The 19,978-nt window shown below is 36.3% G+C and overlaps 1 protein-coding gene across 14 annotated transcripts in view; it reads left to right on the top strand.

The window, feature by feature from the left end:
- Positions 1 to 19,978, top strand: part of SCAPER (S-phase cyclin A associated protein in the ER) — a 581,035-nt gene that overhangs the window by 102,851 nt on the left and 458,206 nt on the right. For 12 of the 14 annotated variants that reach the window (XM_055277642.2, XM_063638678.1, XM_055277646.2 and 9 more), the window contains 3 exons: positions 3,475 to 3,575; positions 7,731 to 7,847; positions 12,643 to 12,803. In XM_055277642.2, the coding sequence (XP_055133617.2) occupies positions 3,475 to 3,575; positions 7,731 to 7,847; positions 12,643 to 12,803 (379 nt within the window). Of the gene's footprint in view, positions 1 to 3,474; positions 3,576 to 7,730; positions 7,848 to 12,642; positions 12,804 to 14,701; positions 14,855 to 19,978 lie in introns of those variants that run through there. The other 2 variants (XM_063638684.1, XM_063638685.1) reach the window with 1 other exon arrangement.

Raw genomic sequence — 19,978 nt, forward strand, 5'->3', positions numbered from 1 at the left:
AAGGCAGGGGGAAAAGGGGCAGCAGGTACCCATAAGCCCCTTGAGGCTTCTGGAGGTCTATTGTTTACCTGCTTCACTGGCTTCCGGATGCAGGCTAGTTATAAGCCCAAACCCTCAGGCTGCAGCTGGAAAAGTATGCAGACAGACCCTTTCTGTGGAGAAACTGGGGGCTAGTAGTTTTGGCCCTTTTTCTCTTTCCTGTGCCCAGGGGGTTAGCTGCTGGAAGTGCTCACACACCTGTTGAAAATCACCTCTCTATTCTCTGTGATCCCAGGAGACTCAGAATACTGAGTCCCTTCTGCTGTCAGCTAGGTGATGTAGGTATCTGAAATTCTCTGTTGGGAATCATAGAAGTTGGGACGCTATTTGTGAAGTTCGACCACATATAGTGGGAGAGCTGGGATTCCTTTTGTAAAAAGAAAATTTACACAAAAAGTATTAATTCTTAGAAAAACAATAAAAACAGACATAAGAAATTGAAAACTTACATAGCTTTATAACTGGTAACTGAATTTATAATTAAAAATACCCATCCCCCAAATAATTCCCAACTTTAGCGATTTTTCCAGTGAATTCTTCTAAACATTGTAGTTAAAAATAATGTTAGTTAAGCAATATTTTTTACAAATACAGACATAAAAATTCTCAACAAAGTAATAGCAAACCAAATCTAGCAGCACATAAAAAGGTCTATAACATCATGACCCAGTGGGATTTAGTTCAGGAAGGTAAGAGTGAGCATATGAAAATCAATAAACGTAATAGAATATATTAATAGAACGAATGGAAGAAGATCACAGATTATCTCAGTTGGTGCAGAAAAGGCATTTGACAAAAGCCAATACCATTTCATGATAAAAACATTCAATTGGGAAATTCCTTAACCTGATAAAGAGTATCTATGAAAAATCGACAGTTAATGTCATGCTTAATGGTAAAAGACTGAAAGCTTTCCCGTCGGTTAAGATCAGGAACAAGACAGTGATGTCTTTTCTTGTCACTTACACTCAATATTGTACTAAAGGTTCTAGCCAGGGCAATTAGACAAGAAAACATAATAGAAAACATCTAGATGGAAAGGAAGAAGTAAAACCGTACTTGCAGATGACATGATTCTATATATAAAGAATCCTTAAAGACACCTGTCCCCCAATTATTAGAGCTAATAAACAAGTTTAGCAAGATTACGGGATACAAGATGGACACTCAAAAATCAGTTGTATTTTTATACACTAGGAATAAACAATCCAAAAATGAAATTAAGAAAGCAGTTACATTAAAATAACATCAAAAACAGTAAAATATTTAGGCATAAATTTAAAGTAGTGTAAGATGTACACACAAACTATAAAATATAATTGAAAGAAACTATGAAAAATCATTGTAAGAAATAAGAGAAGCCTAATTAAAGGAAAAGATATTCAGAATTCATGAACAGAAGACTTCATAGTGTTAAGATGGCTGTATTTCCCAAAGTGATACCCAGATTCAATGCAATACCTATGATTGCTCCCTTCCCCCTTTTTGGCAGAAATGGACAAGTGGATCTTAAATTCATATGGGGATGCAAATTATATGGAATAGCCAAAACAATCTTGAAAAAGAACAACGTTTGAGGACCTAGACCCCCTGAATTTAAAACTTAGTAGAAAACCACAGTAATCAAATTCTGTGGTACTGGCAGTAGGCTAGATATATGGATCAATGAAATAGATTTGAAATCCTTGGAATAAATTCATACATCTATGTGTGAATTTGATTTTTGACATGAGTGCCAGAACCATTTAATGAGGGAAAGGATAGTATTTTCAACAATGGTGTTAGGACACCAGGATATCTGTATGCAACAAATGAATTTGGATTTTTACCTCACACTGTATACAAAAATTAACTGAATACAGTTTGAAGCCTAAATGTAAGAGCTGAAAGTATAACACTCTTTGAAGAAAACATATACATCTTTGTGACCTTGGACTGTGACACCCAAAGCCAGAGAAAAAATAAACTGAACTTTATCAAAATTAAAAACTTATGTGTGTCAAAGGATACTATCAAATGGAAAAGTCACCCACATAATGGGACAAGATGTTTGTCAGCCATATGGTTGATGAAGGTCTAATACCTAAAATGTATAAAGAACTACAGCTCAACAATAAAAAGGACAAATAACTCAGTAAAAAAGGGCAAAGAATTTGAATAGACATTTCTTTTAAGGTATACAAATGTCGGCTGGGCATGGTGGATCACACCTGTAATCCCAGCACTTTGGGAGGCCGAAGCAGGTGGATCACGAGGTCAGGAGATTGGCACCATCCTGGCTAACACAGTGAAACCCCGTCTCTACTAAAAATACAAAAAATTAGCTGGGCATGGTGGCACGTGCCTGTAATCCCAGCTACTTGGGAGGCTGAGGCAGGAGAATCGTTTGAACCTGGGAGGTGGAGGTTGCAGTGAGCCATGATGCCGAGATCGCGCCACTGCACTCTAGCCTGGGTGACAGAGCGAGACTCCGTCTCAAAAAAAAAAAAAAAAAAAAAAAAAAAAGGTAAACAAATGTCTAATGTACATGAAAAGAGGCACAAAGTTACTAGTCATCGGGGAAACACACATAACCCCCAATGATAGCACTTCACACTCATTTAGGATGACTAGGGTAAAAAAGTCAGAAAGCAGCAAGTTTTGGCAAGGATGTGAAGAATATGGAACTCTCATAAATTGCTGCTGGGAATGTAAAATGATGCAGCAGCTGTGGAGAAAAGTTTGGTAGTTAACTTTAAACTTAGAGTTATCATATGACTCAGCAAATCCACTTCTAGGTATATACCCAAGAGAATTGAAAACATGTTCACAGAAAAACCTGGATACAAATTTTTATAGCAGCAGTATTCATAATAAACAAAAAGCAGAAACAACCCAAATATTTATCAACTGATAAATGAATAAACAAATATACTATATTCATGTAGTCATTCAGCCATAAAAAGAAATGAAGTACTGATACATGCTACCAGGTGGCTGAACCTTGAAAACATTGTTAATTTTTAATAATACTATTATTTAAAGATGGCATCTTATTATCTTGCCCAGGCTGGTCTTGAACTCCTGGGCTTAAGCAATTCTCCTGCTGCAGCCTCTGGAGTGACTGGGACTACAAGTGTGCAGCTGGATTTATGTTTAGTGTACTTTTCTATATGTTAAAATTCATAATAAAAAGGTTGAAAGGATGGCTATTGTGGGAGGTTTTGAGAAGGAACATCAGTATCATTTCTTGGTCTTTAGACTTTCAACCTATTATATTTCTTATTATCTTACCAAACAGAATGAAAAAAAAACTATATCAGTAACTTATGCAGCTTTTTCATTGAAGAGTGTAATGTAAAAACTTCTAATTCTTAAGTTGTTCACTCTTTTTTTTCTTCAAAGTTTTTAGTCTCAGACTGGAATTTAGTTTTTTTTTTGTTTTGTTTCTTTTAGGAGGTGCTAATGATGCTGGATAACTATGTAAGAGATTTCAAAGCATTGATTGACTGGATTCAGCTTCAGGAAAAGCTAGAGAAGACAGATGCTCAAAGCAGGTAATGAGCTCTGTGGTCTCAATATTCCTATCATCCAGCAGTTTCAATAGCAATCATTGAAATGGACAATAAACTTAACCTCATATTGACTTGAAACTTGTAAAAATCTAAAAATCAGGTGCCGCATTTCTCATTCAATTAAATAACAAATATTTATTGTGTATTTATCAGTGGGTATTAATTGGGTATTATCAGTTTATTCAGTACAGAGATTTAATTGTTGAATGTGACACATTTACCACTCATGGAATTTATAGCCTGAGTGTGATAAAATAGAACTTAGTACAAAAAACTATTATGGTTCTTCAGATGAGGACAAATCTCTTTTGGAGGATAGATCAGGGAAGATTTCAGGAGGATGCAGAAGAAGAGTTTCAAGGATGGGATGGATTTTACCATTTACCATTTCGGTGAAGGGAATAAATTTAAACAGCTATGTAAGTGTAGGACATATGCGAAGTCAAAGTAGTAGGGAAAGATACAGTATTTCTTCTTAATGTATTAGGCAATGAGGAAAATTGATGATTTTTGATTAGGGGAATAATACGAGATCAAAGCTCCTTTAGAAGGATTCATTTGGAATCACCACACAGTATCTGAATGCTGTGTGCTAAGCTCTGTGACTGTTGTGGTCAAGAGGACAGATGCGGTCCCTGCCCTCATGAAGTATATAGTACATGCTATGGCCTGAATGTGCCTTCCCAAAATTCATATATTGAAATTTAATCACCAATGTGATAGTATTAAGAGGTGGGGGCTTTAGGAGGTAGTTAAGTCGGGAAGGTGGAGCCCTTATGAATGGGATTAGTGACATATAAAAGAAGTGGGAGCTGTTACCCCTCCACCATGTGAAGACACAGCTGAAAGATGATCTTTATAAGGAACAGGGCTCGTATCAGACATTGAATCTGCTGGCACCTTGATTTTGTACTTCCCAGCATCCAGAACTATGAGAAATAAATTTCTTATTGTTGATAAATTACCCGTCATAAGGTATTTTGTTGTAGCAGCCTGAATGGACTAAGTGCATTTCTAACAGGAAAGACTGATGTTAAGTAAGTATAAATGTGCCAAGTGTCATCAAGAAGAAATACAGCTTTCTCTGTGAGTATAAGAGAAAGCACCCTTAACCAGTTTGCTAAGTCCAGGAAGGCTTCCTGAGGAGGTGACATTTAAATTGAGACAGAATTGTTAAGTAGGAGTTAGTTAGACAAAGAGAAAAGAGTATTTCGAGATAACGCTAACAGCATGTGTGATGTCTTTGAAGTGAAAGGGAGCACAGTGTAGTCAAGGAATTTAGTAGGGCAGGAGTGAAAAGAACAAGGGGAGAGTAGCATGAGATGAGCCTAGAGAGCTAGGCTAGGACCACATTGTGTAGAGCTCTGTAGAAATAATAAGGGATTTAGATTTGACTTTGAGCCAATAAAGGGTTTTAAAGTAGGGAAGTGACATATCAGATTTATGTTTTTAAAAGATCATTTTGGCTGCCATGTGGGAAGGTTGAGATATAGCAATGTAGCTTAGAGATGATGGCTACTCAGATTAAGGTAGTAACAGTAGGGAGAATTAGATACTCCAGAGATAGATAATCAGATAGACTTGGTATCATTTTGGTTATGTACAAAGGCAAAAGAGCAGTTTAGTTTAGACATCTAAGTAATTCCTAAACTCTGGTAAACTTGCCAAGTCACATGGAGCTACAAGGCTGCTTCCCCCCACTGCCTCCCGCTGAGCAAATAGGCCTATTCTGCCTCTTTGCTTTGGATTTAATCTTGGTTCAATCTTAGTGGGTGAAACTATCCAGTAAAAAAGGCATCTTTTATCTCATACTGATGTGTCAGCCCCTACAGGCAGGCAGAACCAGTAGGGTAAAGGAATTCCAAGGGAGAAATCCAGAGGGCTGGATTCCCAGGAAACCAAATCTAGGGAAACTAAGATAGGTTGATCCTTTTAACATTTTTGTTTCTCACAGTAAAATTTTTGATGGTTTTTAGTGCCTGCTTCATCCACAGTCCCTGGGTGGGTCAGGCCTAAATGTCTTTGTTTGTACTAAGCAATTTTACCCTTACCTTGGTAATAGGTGCTTGGATCTGGGGTTTCATTCTTTCACTGGGTTGAACCAAGCTAAGAGGTCATCATGCTGATTTGGGACTTGTGGCTATATTGTCCTTGTGACAATAAGCAGAGTAAAACAGGTTGGGAAAGAAAATGGAATAGATTTACAGAAGGAAACAGAAATTATGTGGCCTTTGAGAGCCTATACCGGGTCTAATCCTCATGAGCCCTGATTCTAGTCTCCCCCAACTTTTGGATGTCTTTGACCTTGTACAGTTTATATCCTTACAATAAATCTTTATTTTCTTTTTCTTTTCATTTTTTTATTTAACTGGATTGAGTTTGTTTGTTGTATCCAAAGGTCTGTAATGTAATCACTAATGCATTAAAAAAATAGATTCTTTTTTTGTGCTTGCAAAATTCAGTTATCTATTGGTGGCTTTGTTGAGGATTGTATTGGGAAAGATACATAAGCCAAACCCAAGCTTAACAGAGTGGTTACCATTGCTCTCTTGGCACTGTGGTTCAAAAATATACCTGAGGCATCCCTTTTTTTTTTCCTTGGAGACAGAGTCTTACTCTGTAACCCAGGCTGGAGTGCAGTGGTGCCATCTTGGCTCACTGCAACCTCCACCTTCCACTTTTAAGCCTCAGCTTCCCAAGTAGCTGGGATTACAGGCACCCGCCACCACGCCCAGCTAATTTTTGTATTTTTAGTAGACACAGGGTTTCACCATGTTGGCTAGGCTGATCTCGAACTCCTGACCTCAAGTGATGTGCCTTCCTTGGCCTCCCAAAGTACTGGGATTACAGGAATGAGCCACCATGCCTGGCGGAGGCATCCCTTTTACTTTTGCCAGTTGTCAGCATTTCTCTTCTTTGCCTCATGAGACAGCACCTATATATGGAAAGCAGTCTTAAAGTGCTCTATAGATGGCATTATCCATCTTGCATTCTTCAAATCATGCATCAAAATTTATTTTGGCTAGCCTTGAGATTTAAATGTAAAAACTGAAGTTGTATATCTTTAAAGAAGAAAATATAGGTAAATATTTATATATTTGTTTTGCATGTGAGGACTTTGTAAGACACAGGCAGACACCACAAAGAAAAATATTGATACACTGATTCAATAGGAAGAGGACAAATGTTTCCAAATAAAAAGGAAAAATTAAAGGCAAAATAGTTGTATCACCAATGCCAATGGATTTATAGCCATAAGAGTAGTAGTAAACTATTTCAAATTAATCAGAAAATGGTGCAAATCCCAGTGGAAAAAATGAGGGAAAGATACCAACATGTGAATTGCAAATGAAGAAATTCAGATGGTTGGTTAAAAAGTTCAGTTTCACTAGTAATGATAATAAACATATGATTTAAAAAACAAAGACAATGAAATACCATTTGCCAGTGAAATTTTTAAAAGCAGATATCAACAGGTGGCAAGATTGAAAGGAAATGGAGAGTAAGACACAAGGATACCCATGGGAGTTATGGGGATCTGATTGAGGGCATGTTATGCATCCTGTAAGCCAATTGGTTGTGGGGCCAAGAAAGGAGGAGGAGTAGACGTTATGTTACGTTTTTTAGCTTTCCCAGCAAAGAGCAGTGAAATCCTACTCTTGTGAGGGTTAAGAGGTAGAGGAAGGACATTTTATATTTTCCTACTCTTCATTTAACCCTTATCATATTCTTTCTCTTGATACATGTTTCACAAACTCTCCAGGACATCAGAGACAAGTAGATTGAAGTAGTATCATTGCCTTTTAAACATTTTTTTAGCTGGGCATGTGGAAGCTTATAAATCGTAAGTAGTGTATCTCATATCCTTGTAACACCATGACCTTTTTGAGGTAATTGGAGTAGTGTTGCTGTGCTGCAGTCAGTAGAAAATCCTGAACCACTTATCAACTATGATTTCTCACTGATAGTATGGTAACTTTCTGGTAATCAATGCTCTAGGGGAACATTTGCACATGTTGTGACTTTTTGTTGTTGTTGAAAAGTAGGATTATTTTTTCACCCACTAACAACCAAGAGAAAAGATTGTTTCTCCCTTTTCTCTGTTAATTTAATCTGGTTTATATATTGAATTGGCAGACCAACATCATTGGCATGGGAAGTAAAGAAGATGTCTCCGGGACGCCATGTGATTCCAAGTCCATCAACAGATAGAATAAATGTAACATCAAATGCTCGACGAAGCTTAAATTTTGGGTGAGACAAACTAAGAAAAAACTACTAAGACTCGCATTACAGTAAATTATTTTCTTAGTTATTATAGTATTATGATTCTGATATTCTACTATAAAAATATCCATGTATATGTTATGCAGAATACTGTATACAGGTTCTGACACTCAGGAGGGGAACACTGTGTGTTGGTCAGCAACCCCGGGGGAGGATTCTAAACATCTCATCAATTTCTGCTAAGGTTCCTAGATCTGATGGAAGGTTTTGCATAAACCCCGTTGCCACTGGAGGAGTTTGGTGAGTCATACGCTGACTTGGACAAGTCAGGTAAAGCAATATTGTTACTCACAGATAGGCAGCAAGGATCAACAGAAGCCTAGGATCCATGGCAGGATAGACCCCCGGGACTCAGGAAAGCTAACCAGGGGAATGGAGTTTCATTTGTGTGAGCTCCATTTATTACCACAGCCAAAAGACCCCAAAAGCACCCTGCTCTGGATTTTATACACCGATGTCACTTAGATTACTGAGTGCAAGCGTTGCAGGCATCCTCTCCTACGGGGATAAGGACAAAGCCTGGGCCGTCGTGGGCAGTTCCTTCTTATTTCAAGATGTTGCATTCTTGGTACATTTTGCCTGAAAATTGCAAGCCAGAGAGGGAAGAGCTGGGTTTACCAAGTGACCTGTCTTCCTGCATTGTGGATATGTTTGAAATTGTCTATATAAAAAGTAAAAACACCTGTAATCCCAGCACTCTGGGGAGCCGAGGTGGGAGGATCACTTGAGGTCAGGAGTTTGAGACCAGCTGGCAAAAATGGCAAAACCCCATCTCTACTTAAAATCCAAAAATTAGCCGTGTGTCGTGGCATGTGCCTATAATCCCAGCTATTTGGGGGCGGGGGTGGGTGGAGGTTGCAGTGAGCCAATATCACACCACTGTACTCCAGCCTGGGCAACAGAGTGAGACTCCGTCTCAAAAAAAAAAAAAAAAAAAAATCCAGGAGATTATAGTTTAGCTTTTAGGACATGGAATATATTCAATCATAAATAGTAATTCAAAGATTAAAACTCACAAATTTCATGCCAAATATTATATAACATGAATTAACAATTTCCTTTCAATAGATCTATATATTAATACATATCATACATTGTGTTATTGTCATACAAATTACATTATTTATATATTACAAGCTCAACACAGTTTTAAAATTACTGTTTTTTGCCATTGTCTCTTTAATCAGAAGAAAAGAGTTACAAAAACTACATTTATATTGTCTTTTGTGGTTACCTGTATAGTTTTCTTTTCTAGTCCTTTACTGGAGTCTTCATTTCTTCATACAGATTCGAGTTACTATCTATTGTCCTTTTGTTTGAGCCTGGACTCCCTTTAGTATTTCTTGTTGGACAGGTCTGTTAGGAACAGAGGTTCTCAGTGTTTGTCTTAATTTAGCTTTCAGTTTTGGACGGGCAATTTTGTAGTATGTAGAATTCTTGGTTAACAATCCTTTCTTTCAGCACTTTATGTTTCCTTACTGTCTTCTGGCTGCTATGGTTTCTGATGAGAAATCAGCTGTTATTGAGGATCCTTGAATGTGATCCATCACTTCTCTCTTGATTCTTTCAAGATTGTCTGTCTTTGGCTTTTGATCCTCTGACTATGATATATCTAAGTGTGGCTGTCTGAGATTATCATACTTGGAGTTTGTTGAGTCTCTTGGATATGTATTTAATGTTTTTAATCAAATTTGGGAAGTTTTTGCCCATTATTCCTTTAAATGTTTTTTTCTGCCCCTTTCTCTCTCTTCTCTCCTTTGAAAATTCCACTGTACACGTTTGTACTCTTGATGCTGTCCCATTTGAGGATCTGTTCATTTTTCTTTTTCTTTTCTTTTCTTTTTTTTTGAGACATAGTCTCGCTCTGTTGCCCAGGCTGGAGTAGAGTGACGTGATCTTGGCTTACTGTGATGTCCACCTCCTGGGTTCAAGCGATTCTCGTGCCTTAGCCTCCTGAGTAGCTGGAATTATAGGCGCGTGCCACCATGCCCAGCTAATTTTTGTAGTTTTAGTAGAGACAGGGTTTTGCCATGTTGGCTAGGCTGGTCTCGAATTCCTGACCTCAAGTGATCCACCCTCCTTGGGCTCCCAACGTGCTGGGATTACAGGTACAAGCTACTGTGCCTGGCCACTTTGATGTTCTTTAAATGTAGTTAATAGCTGATTTAAAGTCTTTGTCTAGTGAGTCCAATGTCCGGGCTTCCTGTTGCTGCTCTTCTTGTGAATGGGCCATGCTTTCCTGTTTATTGGCACATCTTCTGATTTTTTTTTTTTTGGCTGAAAAGTAGGCATTTTAAATGATAAAATATGACAGGTTTGGAGATCAGATAGCTACTCTCTCCAGAACTGTAACTGTGACTGTTGTTGTTACTGTTAGTTTAGTGCTACACTTAACTCATTCTGTGACGTCTGTATATTTTGTTTCATGGGTACATACAACATGAGTGTATGTTGATGTATGTTGTATGTAGCTATACAACAGTATGTTTTGTCAACATCACCTATGATTTGACAGAGGTTTCCTTAAATACCTTGAGCCAATAAATCTCTTAGTTCTCACCTACTTCTGTCTGTCTGTTGGGACATACTTTGAATGCTCTGGCAGTTTATAACTCTGCCTTTGCTTGTCGGTTCCTCCTTTCTTAGAGCCTCAAGGCCAGTCATAGGTAAGAGATTAGGGTCCTCTCAAATATTTCCTAGGTATGCACACAACCTGCGTATGTGTGTGGCCTTCTTGATTTTCAGAAATTTGCTAGAACTTTTCAAAGCCTCCCATGGATGTCTCATTCTTGAGCTTTTCCTTTTAAGTGTTTTGGTCAGCTCTTTGTTTGCCTCAAATGGCATTTCAACCTCTGGTAGTTGTATTATTTTTAAAAATTGTCATATTTGTTTTGCACAAACAAATTGTTTTTAAGACTAAGTTGTTTTGGACTCTACTTTTTTAGAGTGAATGTTAACATCTGATGTTTAATGGAAGGGTTGGTAAGTAGTTTGCTTGGTCAGTTTTCTTTTCTGTGTTAAAACCTGACCTTTCTTGACTGCTTTTTATCTCCTAACTTCATGTCACAGTTAATAGCTTTCACCTCTTGTTACTGCTCAACCTTGGATACAGTTTTATTGCTACATTTGCAATGTCTTGTACTCTTTCTTTTAATGTCTGTTTTTTTGTACTTATACAAAGACCTTCTTTGAGGCAAGATTACTGCCGTATCTCTGTATTCTAAGTGCCTGGCACTGTATGGCATTTAGTAAAAGCTGATGAAGTGTTTGTTTAATAAAATTTAACTTTTGCTTTCAAGTTCCTTTATGGAGTTATTAGATAGTATTGCCTTTAAAGGTTGATGGGCCTTGGAACCATTTAATAATTGAACCATAGTGGAGTAGGGAAAAGATATATATGCAAATGAAAACAAATATTTATATATTCAAGCACCATTTTAAGGAAACTTGCCCTGTAATGCATTTCATTGGTGTGTGATTCAGAGTATTGTATAGTGTATGGTTTATTTTAACACTGAAAGCCGTTAATTCATGTGTGGTAAAAGTTCTTATATTGATCTCCATGTAACTGTGTCATTGGGTTAATTCAGTCCTCATTGTCATTGTAGAACACACTGTTTCAGCTTGAGGAACAATTTTGGCTCATAGACTACATTTTGTATATCTACTCACTTCTGCTCCTGCTGGTTGAGTTATATATTTGCTTCAAATGTGTTGTTAGTTACCAAACTTGGCTTATGTGAACTGTTTTCATTATTTTAACTCATAATTTAAATATTAAGTAGACCATTAAAATATGAGTGTAAAAAGAGTCATTGTTTTTGTGAAAACTAAGATAAATGTTTGGAAACTTTGATAAAGGGAACTGCTAAAGTTGCTGTCAAATGAGGAGTAGACAGGACAACTATAAAAATTTGGGGAAATATTATTAAGGTTAACGAGAATTGTGCATTAAATTATATAATAGACATCACTGAATTTTCACTCCACTTTAAAGGAACCAAATTTAGATGTTGTCAGTGAGGCATCACGCTTGTGGTTCATGTAAGAAATGTACACAAAGAAAAAGCCTGTTTTTGTAGTGTCTTTATCAAGATTGACAAATTTATGCATATTTGTATCTTTTTCTTTTTTTAAATTGAGATGGAGTCTCACTCTGTCGCCCAGGCTGGAGTGCAGTGGTGCAGTCTTGGCTCACTACAACCTCCGCCTCCTGGGCTCAAGCAATTCTCATGCCTCAGTCTCTTGAGTAGCTGGGATTACAGGTGCACACCACTGCACCCAGCTAATTTTTGTTGTTTAGTAGAGACAGGATTTCACCATGTTGGCCAGGCTGGTTTTGAACTCTTGGCCTCAAGTGATCCACCTGCCTTGGCTTCCCAGGGTGCTAGGACTACAGGCGTGAGCCACTGTGCCTGGCCAATATTTGTATTATTAAAGCACATAAATGAAAATAAAAACTTTAAGGTACCTATGCATAATTTTTAAAAAGCTTCCTCATTTAAGTGAAATCTTCTTTTAAACAACTGAGGGCTTTTATCCTTATTCTTTTCTGTTTATTCCCACATGTTATACTATATAAACTTAATGAAGTATTAGATCAAGATAAATTTATAAGTATAGTTACCTTAAATTGCCATGGCAGAATATTATTCTATATGTGTGGATATTCATATGCATAATTTAAAATTTAAATACATTTAGCATATATTCAGAAGTTTTTCTTTTATATTTAATTTATTAAATGTGTTTTTCTCCATAGAGGTTCAACTGGCACAGTGCCAGCTCCTCGTCTGGCTCCCACAGGTGTCAGTTGGGCTGACAAGGTAAAGGCTCATCATACAGGCTCTACTGCTTCTTCGGAAATAACACCTGCCCAGTCTTGCCCACCAATGACAGTGCAGAAGGCCTCACGCAAAAATGGCAAGTGACTTCGAATTAGCCATTTTGTGTAGTAAACAGGTGGATATATAGAGATACTTATTTTGCTTAAAATTGGTCCTGTTTATCTTTTTGTACAACATATGTAATATTAATTTACCATAATTAAAACATAAAATTATCTTAAAAGCTGAGCAAAACTACTTTTCAGCACTGTAGATAGCTTATGGAGATCATTCCAGTTTCAGGTTTGCCATGTGTAAACTTTAAAGAGAATGAGGTCTTTTGTTTATTCATTATAAGATCCTTTAGAATTCTTTTCACTTCAGGTAGGAACAAAAAAGGCTAGTTTAGTCTAGGCAGAATTCACTTTTAAGTAGCATGTTACTCCTTCAGCTGTTTAATACTTGATTGCTATTTTGTACTGCAAAATAATATTCTGTGTTTATCTTTGCTCACACATCCATTTTCTATACCATCAGAATAAGGAATACAAATAATTAGAAGAGGGATTATTATGAGGGCCCACCTAGAACAATTTTATCCCATAAGAATTATATAGATGTTTTATGTAAACATCTTTTTATGTAGAAGTCGCGAGTGGATTTTTATACATCCACAGAGGCTGGGATTTTAGAATGATAATAGGTAATAATGAGTTTTGTTTCATGAATTCAAGAGAACTTCAGACACTGCTTTCTCTTTTCTTCAGTGGAAGATGCCATTGGAACTTTTTGGTTCAGAAAGAAATGTTTTATTGCACATAACAAAAGACATTGCTGTCTTTGTGTTATGGTTGTGTTTTGTGTTTTTTCATTTTTTCCTCAGTAAGTTGTGTTGGCTTACTTCAATATATTGCTCCTCTTTTCTTCATACTAACTTAGTAGTAGATAATTGACTGTAGGCAAGAGTTCTTTTAGGAAAAGGTAGGAAAATATACAATCAGAAAACATAGTTTCCGTATCTTGAAAGATTCTAAGAGAAATGTGTTGTAAAAATCAAAATTGCAAAAAACTTAAAGGAATCACGGTATTAATACATATCACAGTTTTGTTTAAAGCAGTCCACTTCAGATTATTCATGAATAACTCACCTAGTTGAGATGAAATAATAGATCTTGATTATATCTATGCTTAAGATAACTCTTATTAATGTATTGGGAAATTTTATTTTGGACCAGTTTCATCTTCAGTTTTGGGGTTTCAGTGCAGTGTTATACACAGCAAGTTATGCCATTCTGTGGGAAAAGCAAACTATTTTTCCTTTGCTCTCATGCCACAGCAATCAACACAGAAGACTTCTGTGACCTCTGATCACCATGAAGTATGTGGGGATTTCTCCCCACCAACAACCAGTCAATCATTTCTGCAGCAGACACCAGCTGGTTGTCCTCGAATTCAATTTAATTCTGACACTGTTGAGCTGTAGATAGTGTCAGATCCCACAGGTTGAGGGCTCAACCCCACAAGGCTGCCTCCCATTTCTGATGCCAGTAACAAGCCTCAGGTTATTTTACCTGTGCTCTGACCAACTAGCTATAAATCAGGATTCTGACTACCTACTTCTTGGATTTGATTAATTTGCTAGAGCGGCTCACAGAAGTCAGGGAAACACATTTATCAGTTTATTATAAAGGATATTACTAAGGATACAGATGAAGAGATGCATAGGGCAAGCTAAATGGAAAGGGAAGAAGAGCTTCCTTGCCTTCTCCAGGCACACAACCCTCTAGGAACCTTCAAGTGTTCAGCTATCCAGACATTCCCTGACCCTGTTTTTAAAAAAGGTTTTTATAGAAACTTCATTATGTAGGCATGATTGATTAAACCGTTGGCAAGCAACCTAACCTTCAGCTCCTTTCCTTTCTCCCTCCCTGAAGGCTGAGGAGTTGGGGCTGAAAGTCCCAGTGTTCTAATACTGCATTGTTTTTTCCAGTGACCAGCTCCCATCCTGAAGCCACCTAAGGGCTGCCAGCCACTAGTCAACTCATTAGCATACAAAAAGACACATCATTTTGGGAATTCCAAAGATTTTAGGAGTTGCATGCCAGGAGACTGAGATGAAGACCAAATATATATTTTGCAATATCACAGGTGTATACTTTAAGTAATACATAATAACAGTAGCTATAGAACTGAAGTTTGTAATTTTTGTGTTATAAAAAATAATTCTAGTTAAAGATGATAGAGTGACCACATGCATTTAATGTTCTCTTCCCCAAACCTAGCTAAAATGGTATAAAATGATTTAGAAATTGGACTTAAGGAAAAAGAGACAAGAAAAGAGATGATATGAACAAGTTTTTGGAAGTTAGAAAGGAGAAAGATGGTGGTAACTGACAAACATACTGAGTGAGCTAGCTGAATCCTGTGCTAAAAAGAGGAGGCACAACTGAATACTCCCAATATCTATTTCTATGTAGCAAGCCCAAAACTTAGCTACTTAAAACAGTTACCATTTTATTTCCACATAATTGTTTGAGTCAGAAATCTGAGCAGTGCTCAGTGGAGTGGCTCTTTTCTTTTCCACATGGTGTCAGCTATGACAGTTGAGCTGAAACTAAAGTATCCAACATGATATCATCACATGATTGAAGCCTTGGTACTGGCTTTGGCTAAGAAACCCAAGTTCTTCTTACATCCTCTTTCTCTTCACATGGTCTCTCGTTATTCAGTGATTTCTCCTGGGCTTCTTTAAATGTCATCTGGCTTCCAACAAGGAGAGAATGAAAGCTGCAAGGCTTCTAAGTCCTTAGTTGGGAAGTTATAGAACATCACTTACCATATTCAATTGATCATATGAAGTCACAGGGCCAACCAGGGATTCAAGGGAGGGTGAACAGTCTCCACCACTCGACAATGGGAGTGGCATGTAAGCACTGGGATGGGAGAAATTGATGGCATCCATCTTTGTGAACAATCTACCAGAGCCCACAATCTAACTTTATATTGCCAAAGTCTCCCAAGACTGCCAGTGACTCACTCAATTATAGTATCAGCCTTGTAGACCTGTATCTCATGATCTATATCAGATTTGAAAGTATTCCTTGAGTGTGAATTTTCTTAATCTGGAAGCTTGGAAGTTCAATGGGAGAAGAGGGCTGGAGGAAGAGGTGAGGAGGAAAGTCCTCAATATTACCTTTATATCTGAATTTCCTGTGTGGTTGTACTTTAAAATCATTTTTTTTGGAGTTTTACAATTATTTGACCTTTTTTTTTTAAGCATCACTCACAATCTTAACACTGTATATTAAAGATTATAGAGCCTCCAGCTAAAATGATTTTTTTTTTTTTTTTTTTTGTCTGTCAAGATGATAGAGAACAAGCAGATCACCCAAGTCCCCACCCAAAGGAGAGGGTGATCTTCTTGTTCACTATCATGTTGCAAGACGACAAAAAAGCAACAACAATCATTTGTTCTCCATCTCCCTTTGGGAGGACTTGGGTGACCTTTGGTTTGGTTTGAGATTTTATGAAGTTTGATGTGTTTAATGTGTTTTAATTAGTCCTTTTGCCTTTTGGGGTCTCAAATGAAAAGCTAGGGTGTTTGCCAAGGCCACTGCATTCCTGAATTTAAAATTTTTTCCTCAGCACTATACAGTTGCTATAATATCAGCTTAGCTCATTAGCTTCCCAGCTGCTGCTTTCTGCTAGGTTTCTTGGAGTCTTGCCCTGTATATGCAAAGTTTTTTTTTGTTTTAGCAGTTGTCAGACTTCTTAAGGAGAGATTAATTGAAGATTTTTTGACTCAGTTCCCTGTAGTACTTTCCCACCCCCTCTAAGATTTTTGCCCCTGGAGTTCCAGTTGCTTTAGATTCTCTGAATTCTAATATCTGTTTCAGTTGGTTGGGAATGCTGGTTTCTGCCAGGACTCACTTCCCCTGCACCCTGAATTCCAGGTGTTTTAGGAGAAAATGCTATAGTGAATGTGGATCTGATCTCGTTGTCCTTCTCTCTTCTCAGGAATTGTAGTTCCTTTAAACTTGCCACATTGGCTGTTTTTCAATGCTGTTTAATTTTTTATAGTTGTTTTTGGCAGGAAGAGAGCAAATTTTAGCACAAGCTCCTTCACCATGGCTATAAATGTAAGTCCAAATACATAATCAAGCACATATGGAACATTTACCAAAATTGAAACATGCTGGGTCATTAGAAATGTCTTAACAAATTTCAGGTGATTTAAATGATTCTGTTTGTTGCTGATCACAGTAGGATTAAATTAGAAATCAGTTACAAAGAATATAGTTAGATAATGCCCCAATTTTTGTAATTTTGGAATTTGCTTTTAGATAACTCATTGAGTCAGAGACGATATCACGATGAAAATTAGAAAAAGTAAATTGAATAAAAATGAACATTTAAAAACTTTGTGAGATTAAGGTAAAGCTAGGCTTCGAGGAAAATTTCTAGCCTCAATTATACACATTGGAAAAGAAGAAAAGCTAAAATTCACTCTGTTCATTTCACGAAGTTAGAAAAGAAAAGCAAGTTAAACCCAAGGAATATAGAATGAAATAAACTATATAGGTGAGAATAGAGAAAATAAAAGAAGCCAAAAAGTGGTTCTTTTAAATAGACCAGTAGAATTAACAGACCGCTAGTTATATATTACTGTACTTGATCTTAGCCAAAAGACCAAGAAGTGATTGTTACACAGTATTGATAAAGAAAAAGAAGACATAAGGAGTAATACCAGGAATCAAATAGAGGATATTGCTAGAGATACCACAAATATTAAAAAGATGAGGATTTTTATGAGCAGTATTATATACTAAATTTGGAAAAACAAAAGGATTGACATTCCTTGAAAAACACAAGTTAAAATTCGCATTGTAAGAAATATAAAAACTTGAAGAGAACTTAAAAGTATTTTTAAAAAGTGTAAGTTTGTAACTAAAAATTTTTTCATGAAGAACATTCCAGGTCAAGATGGCTTCACGTGTTACTTCTTCCAAACTTTTAAGGTAAAAATAACGTGAATCTTACAGAAACTCTTCCTGAGGATAAAAAAGAGGACCATGTTTTAATGTTGCCAATGTAACCTTAATATCAAAATCTAACAAGGAAATTAAAACATTATCTCTTGAACATTGATGTACATTTTTTTTTTTTTTTTTTTTTTTTTTTTGAGATGGAGTCTTGCTCTGTCGCCCAGGCTGGAGTGCAGTGGCACAATCTCGGCTCACTGTAAGCTCCGCCTCCTGGGTTCACGCCATTCTCCTGCCTCAGCCTCATCAGTAGCTGGGATTACAGGTGACCGCCACCATGCCTGGCTAATTTTTTTTGTATTTTTTAGTAGAGACGGGGTTTCACCGTGTTAGTCAGGATGGTCTCCATCTCCTGACCTCGTGATCCACCTGCCTCGGCCTCCCAAAGTGCTGGGATTACAGGCGTGATCCACTGCGCCCGGCCCCATTGATGTAAATATTTTAAATAAAATATTATTGAATTAAATACAGTGATAAATATAATATTTCACAGTAAGATTGGGATTATTCCAGGTACACATCAGTTACTGGTTATATTGACTTGGATTTAGTACAACGTTCTTAATGACATTTGTAAAATTTTAAAAATTGTACAAGTGTAAAAACTATGAAATGAAGTGTAATTTTTAGTTGTGTATACTCTGTCCTAACCTTCTAATTATTTAGAAGTTCTCTGACAGTTTAATTGCGTGATTTGCTGTTCTTAAACATTCTTTATTATGGGAATAATTTTTTAATATAGTTTGCACTGAAGGTTTATTAAAAATATAATTTGTCTATAACTAATTTCTCAGTTTTAAAGAGATCTGAGTTATAGTTCCTAGTTTGATATACTCCTCTCTTGACTGCTTTAAATATTATTTCAATTAAAAAAATTATATGATAGTGTTTGTGTTGGCAATTTTATTGGTTAAAGGATTAGGTCCAATTTTAAGCAGTATTTCTTTCTATAAGGAAGCTTTCAAATAAGGGTGTTTTTCTTTCCTTTAAAAAGTAAAATGAGTAGGCATAGTGCTTCTAAGGGTGAGCCAGTTAACTGGAAACTAAGATCTTTTGTTAAACGCTTAATTTTATAATTTATTTTTTTCCTCTTGGTATGTGTGGTTTTTATATGATTCATTCTTACGATTTTTGTTTTAATCACATTATATGTATTTAAAGGATAAATCATAAATGTATTGTATGTGCTGACTTTTAATAATATTAAACAGATGAAAATTGAACACAGACTGGATATTATATAATTTAAGGCATTATTATTTTTCAGTTTCATAATGTTATATTTTTAAGAAAATGCCTATTTATATTCTTACAAAGATACATACTAAACAGTTACAAGAGAAATGTATTTGCTTTCAATTATTTCAGAAAAAATAATGGGGAAGGGGAATGGATTGAAAAAAGAATGTCAGAAATTGGGCCGGGTAGCTGTAGTTCTGTAGTCCCAGCTACTCAGAAGGCTGAGGTGGGAGGATTGCTTGAGCATGTGGGTACTAGCCTGGGCAACATAGCGAGACCAGTCTCAAAAAAAATAAAAAAAGAGAGGGACAAAATGTTGATAATTGTTGAAGCTGGGTTATTGGAACATGGGGTTCATTGTACTGTTTTCTCTATATTGTGTATTTGAGAACTTTCATAATAAAGAACTTTAAAAATCCACAAAACAGATGTAAACATACTTTTACTTAGAGGGTTCAAAGTCCTTATCTATGAAGTAAAATGTTACAGTTTCTGTCTGATAATATTTATTTTAAAATAAACATATAACATATGAACATACAGTTTTGGATTTTAAAAAATAGGGTAATGAATTAATATACCAGTTACAAGAATGAGCATTTTGGGTTTTGTTTTCTCCTGAAAATAAAATTTTTTTACCTTTAGTGACTCATGTGATGGTATGACACACTATTCTATGATATACAGATTTATTTTGTTTTCATAGTAATATAGATTTTCAGTTTTGCAAAAATAAACCTCAAAAGTTGTCTTTTTTCTGTTCATTTTTTATACCAGCTTTATTGAGATACAATTCACATACCATATAGTTTACTTGTTTAAAGTATGTAGTTCATTGGTTTTTAGTATATTCACACATAATGTACAACTATCACAACAGTCAATTTTTATAACATTTTCTTCACCTCATAAAGAAATTCCATACACTTTTTGCTATCACTCCTGTAACCCCACATCCTCCACAGCCATGTGGTGTTTCGGTGTTACCACG

This window comes from Symphalangus syndactylus, chromosome 5, assembly GCF_028878055.3.
Source record: "Symphalangus syndactylus isolate Jambi chromosome 5, NHGRI_mSymSyn1-v2.1_pri, whole genome shotgun sequence".
Classification (NCBI taxonomy): Eukaryota; Metazoa; Chordata; class Mammalia; order Primates; family Hylobatidae; genus Symphalangus; species Symphalangus syndactylus.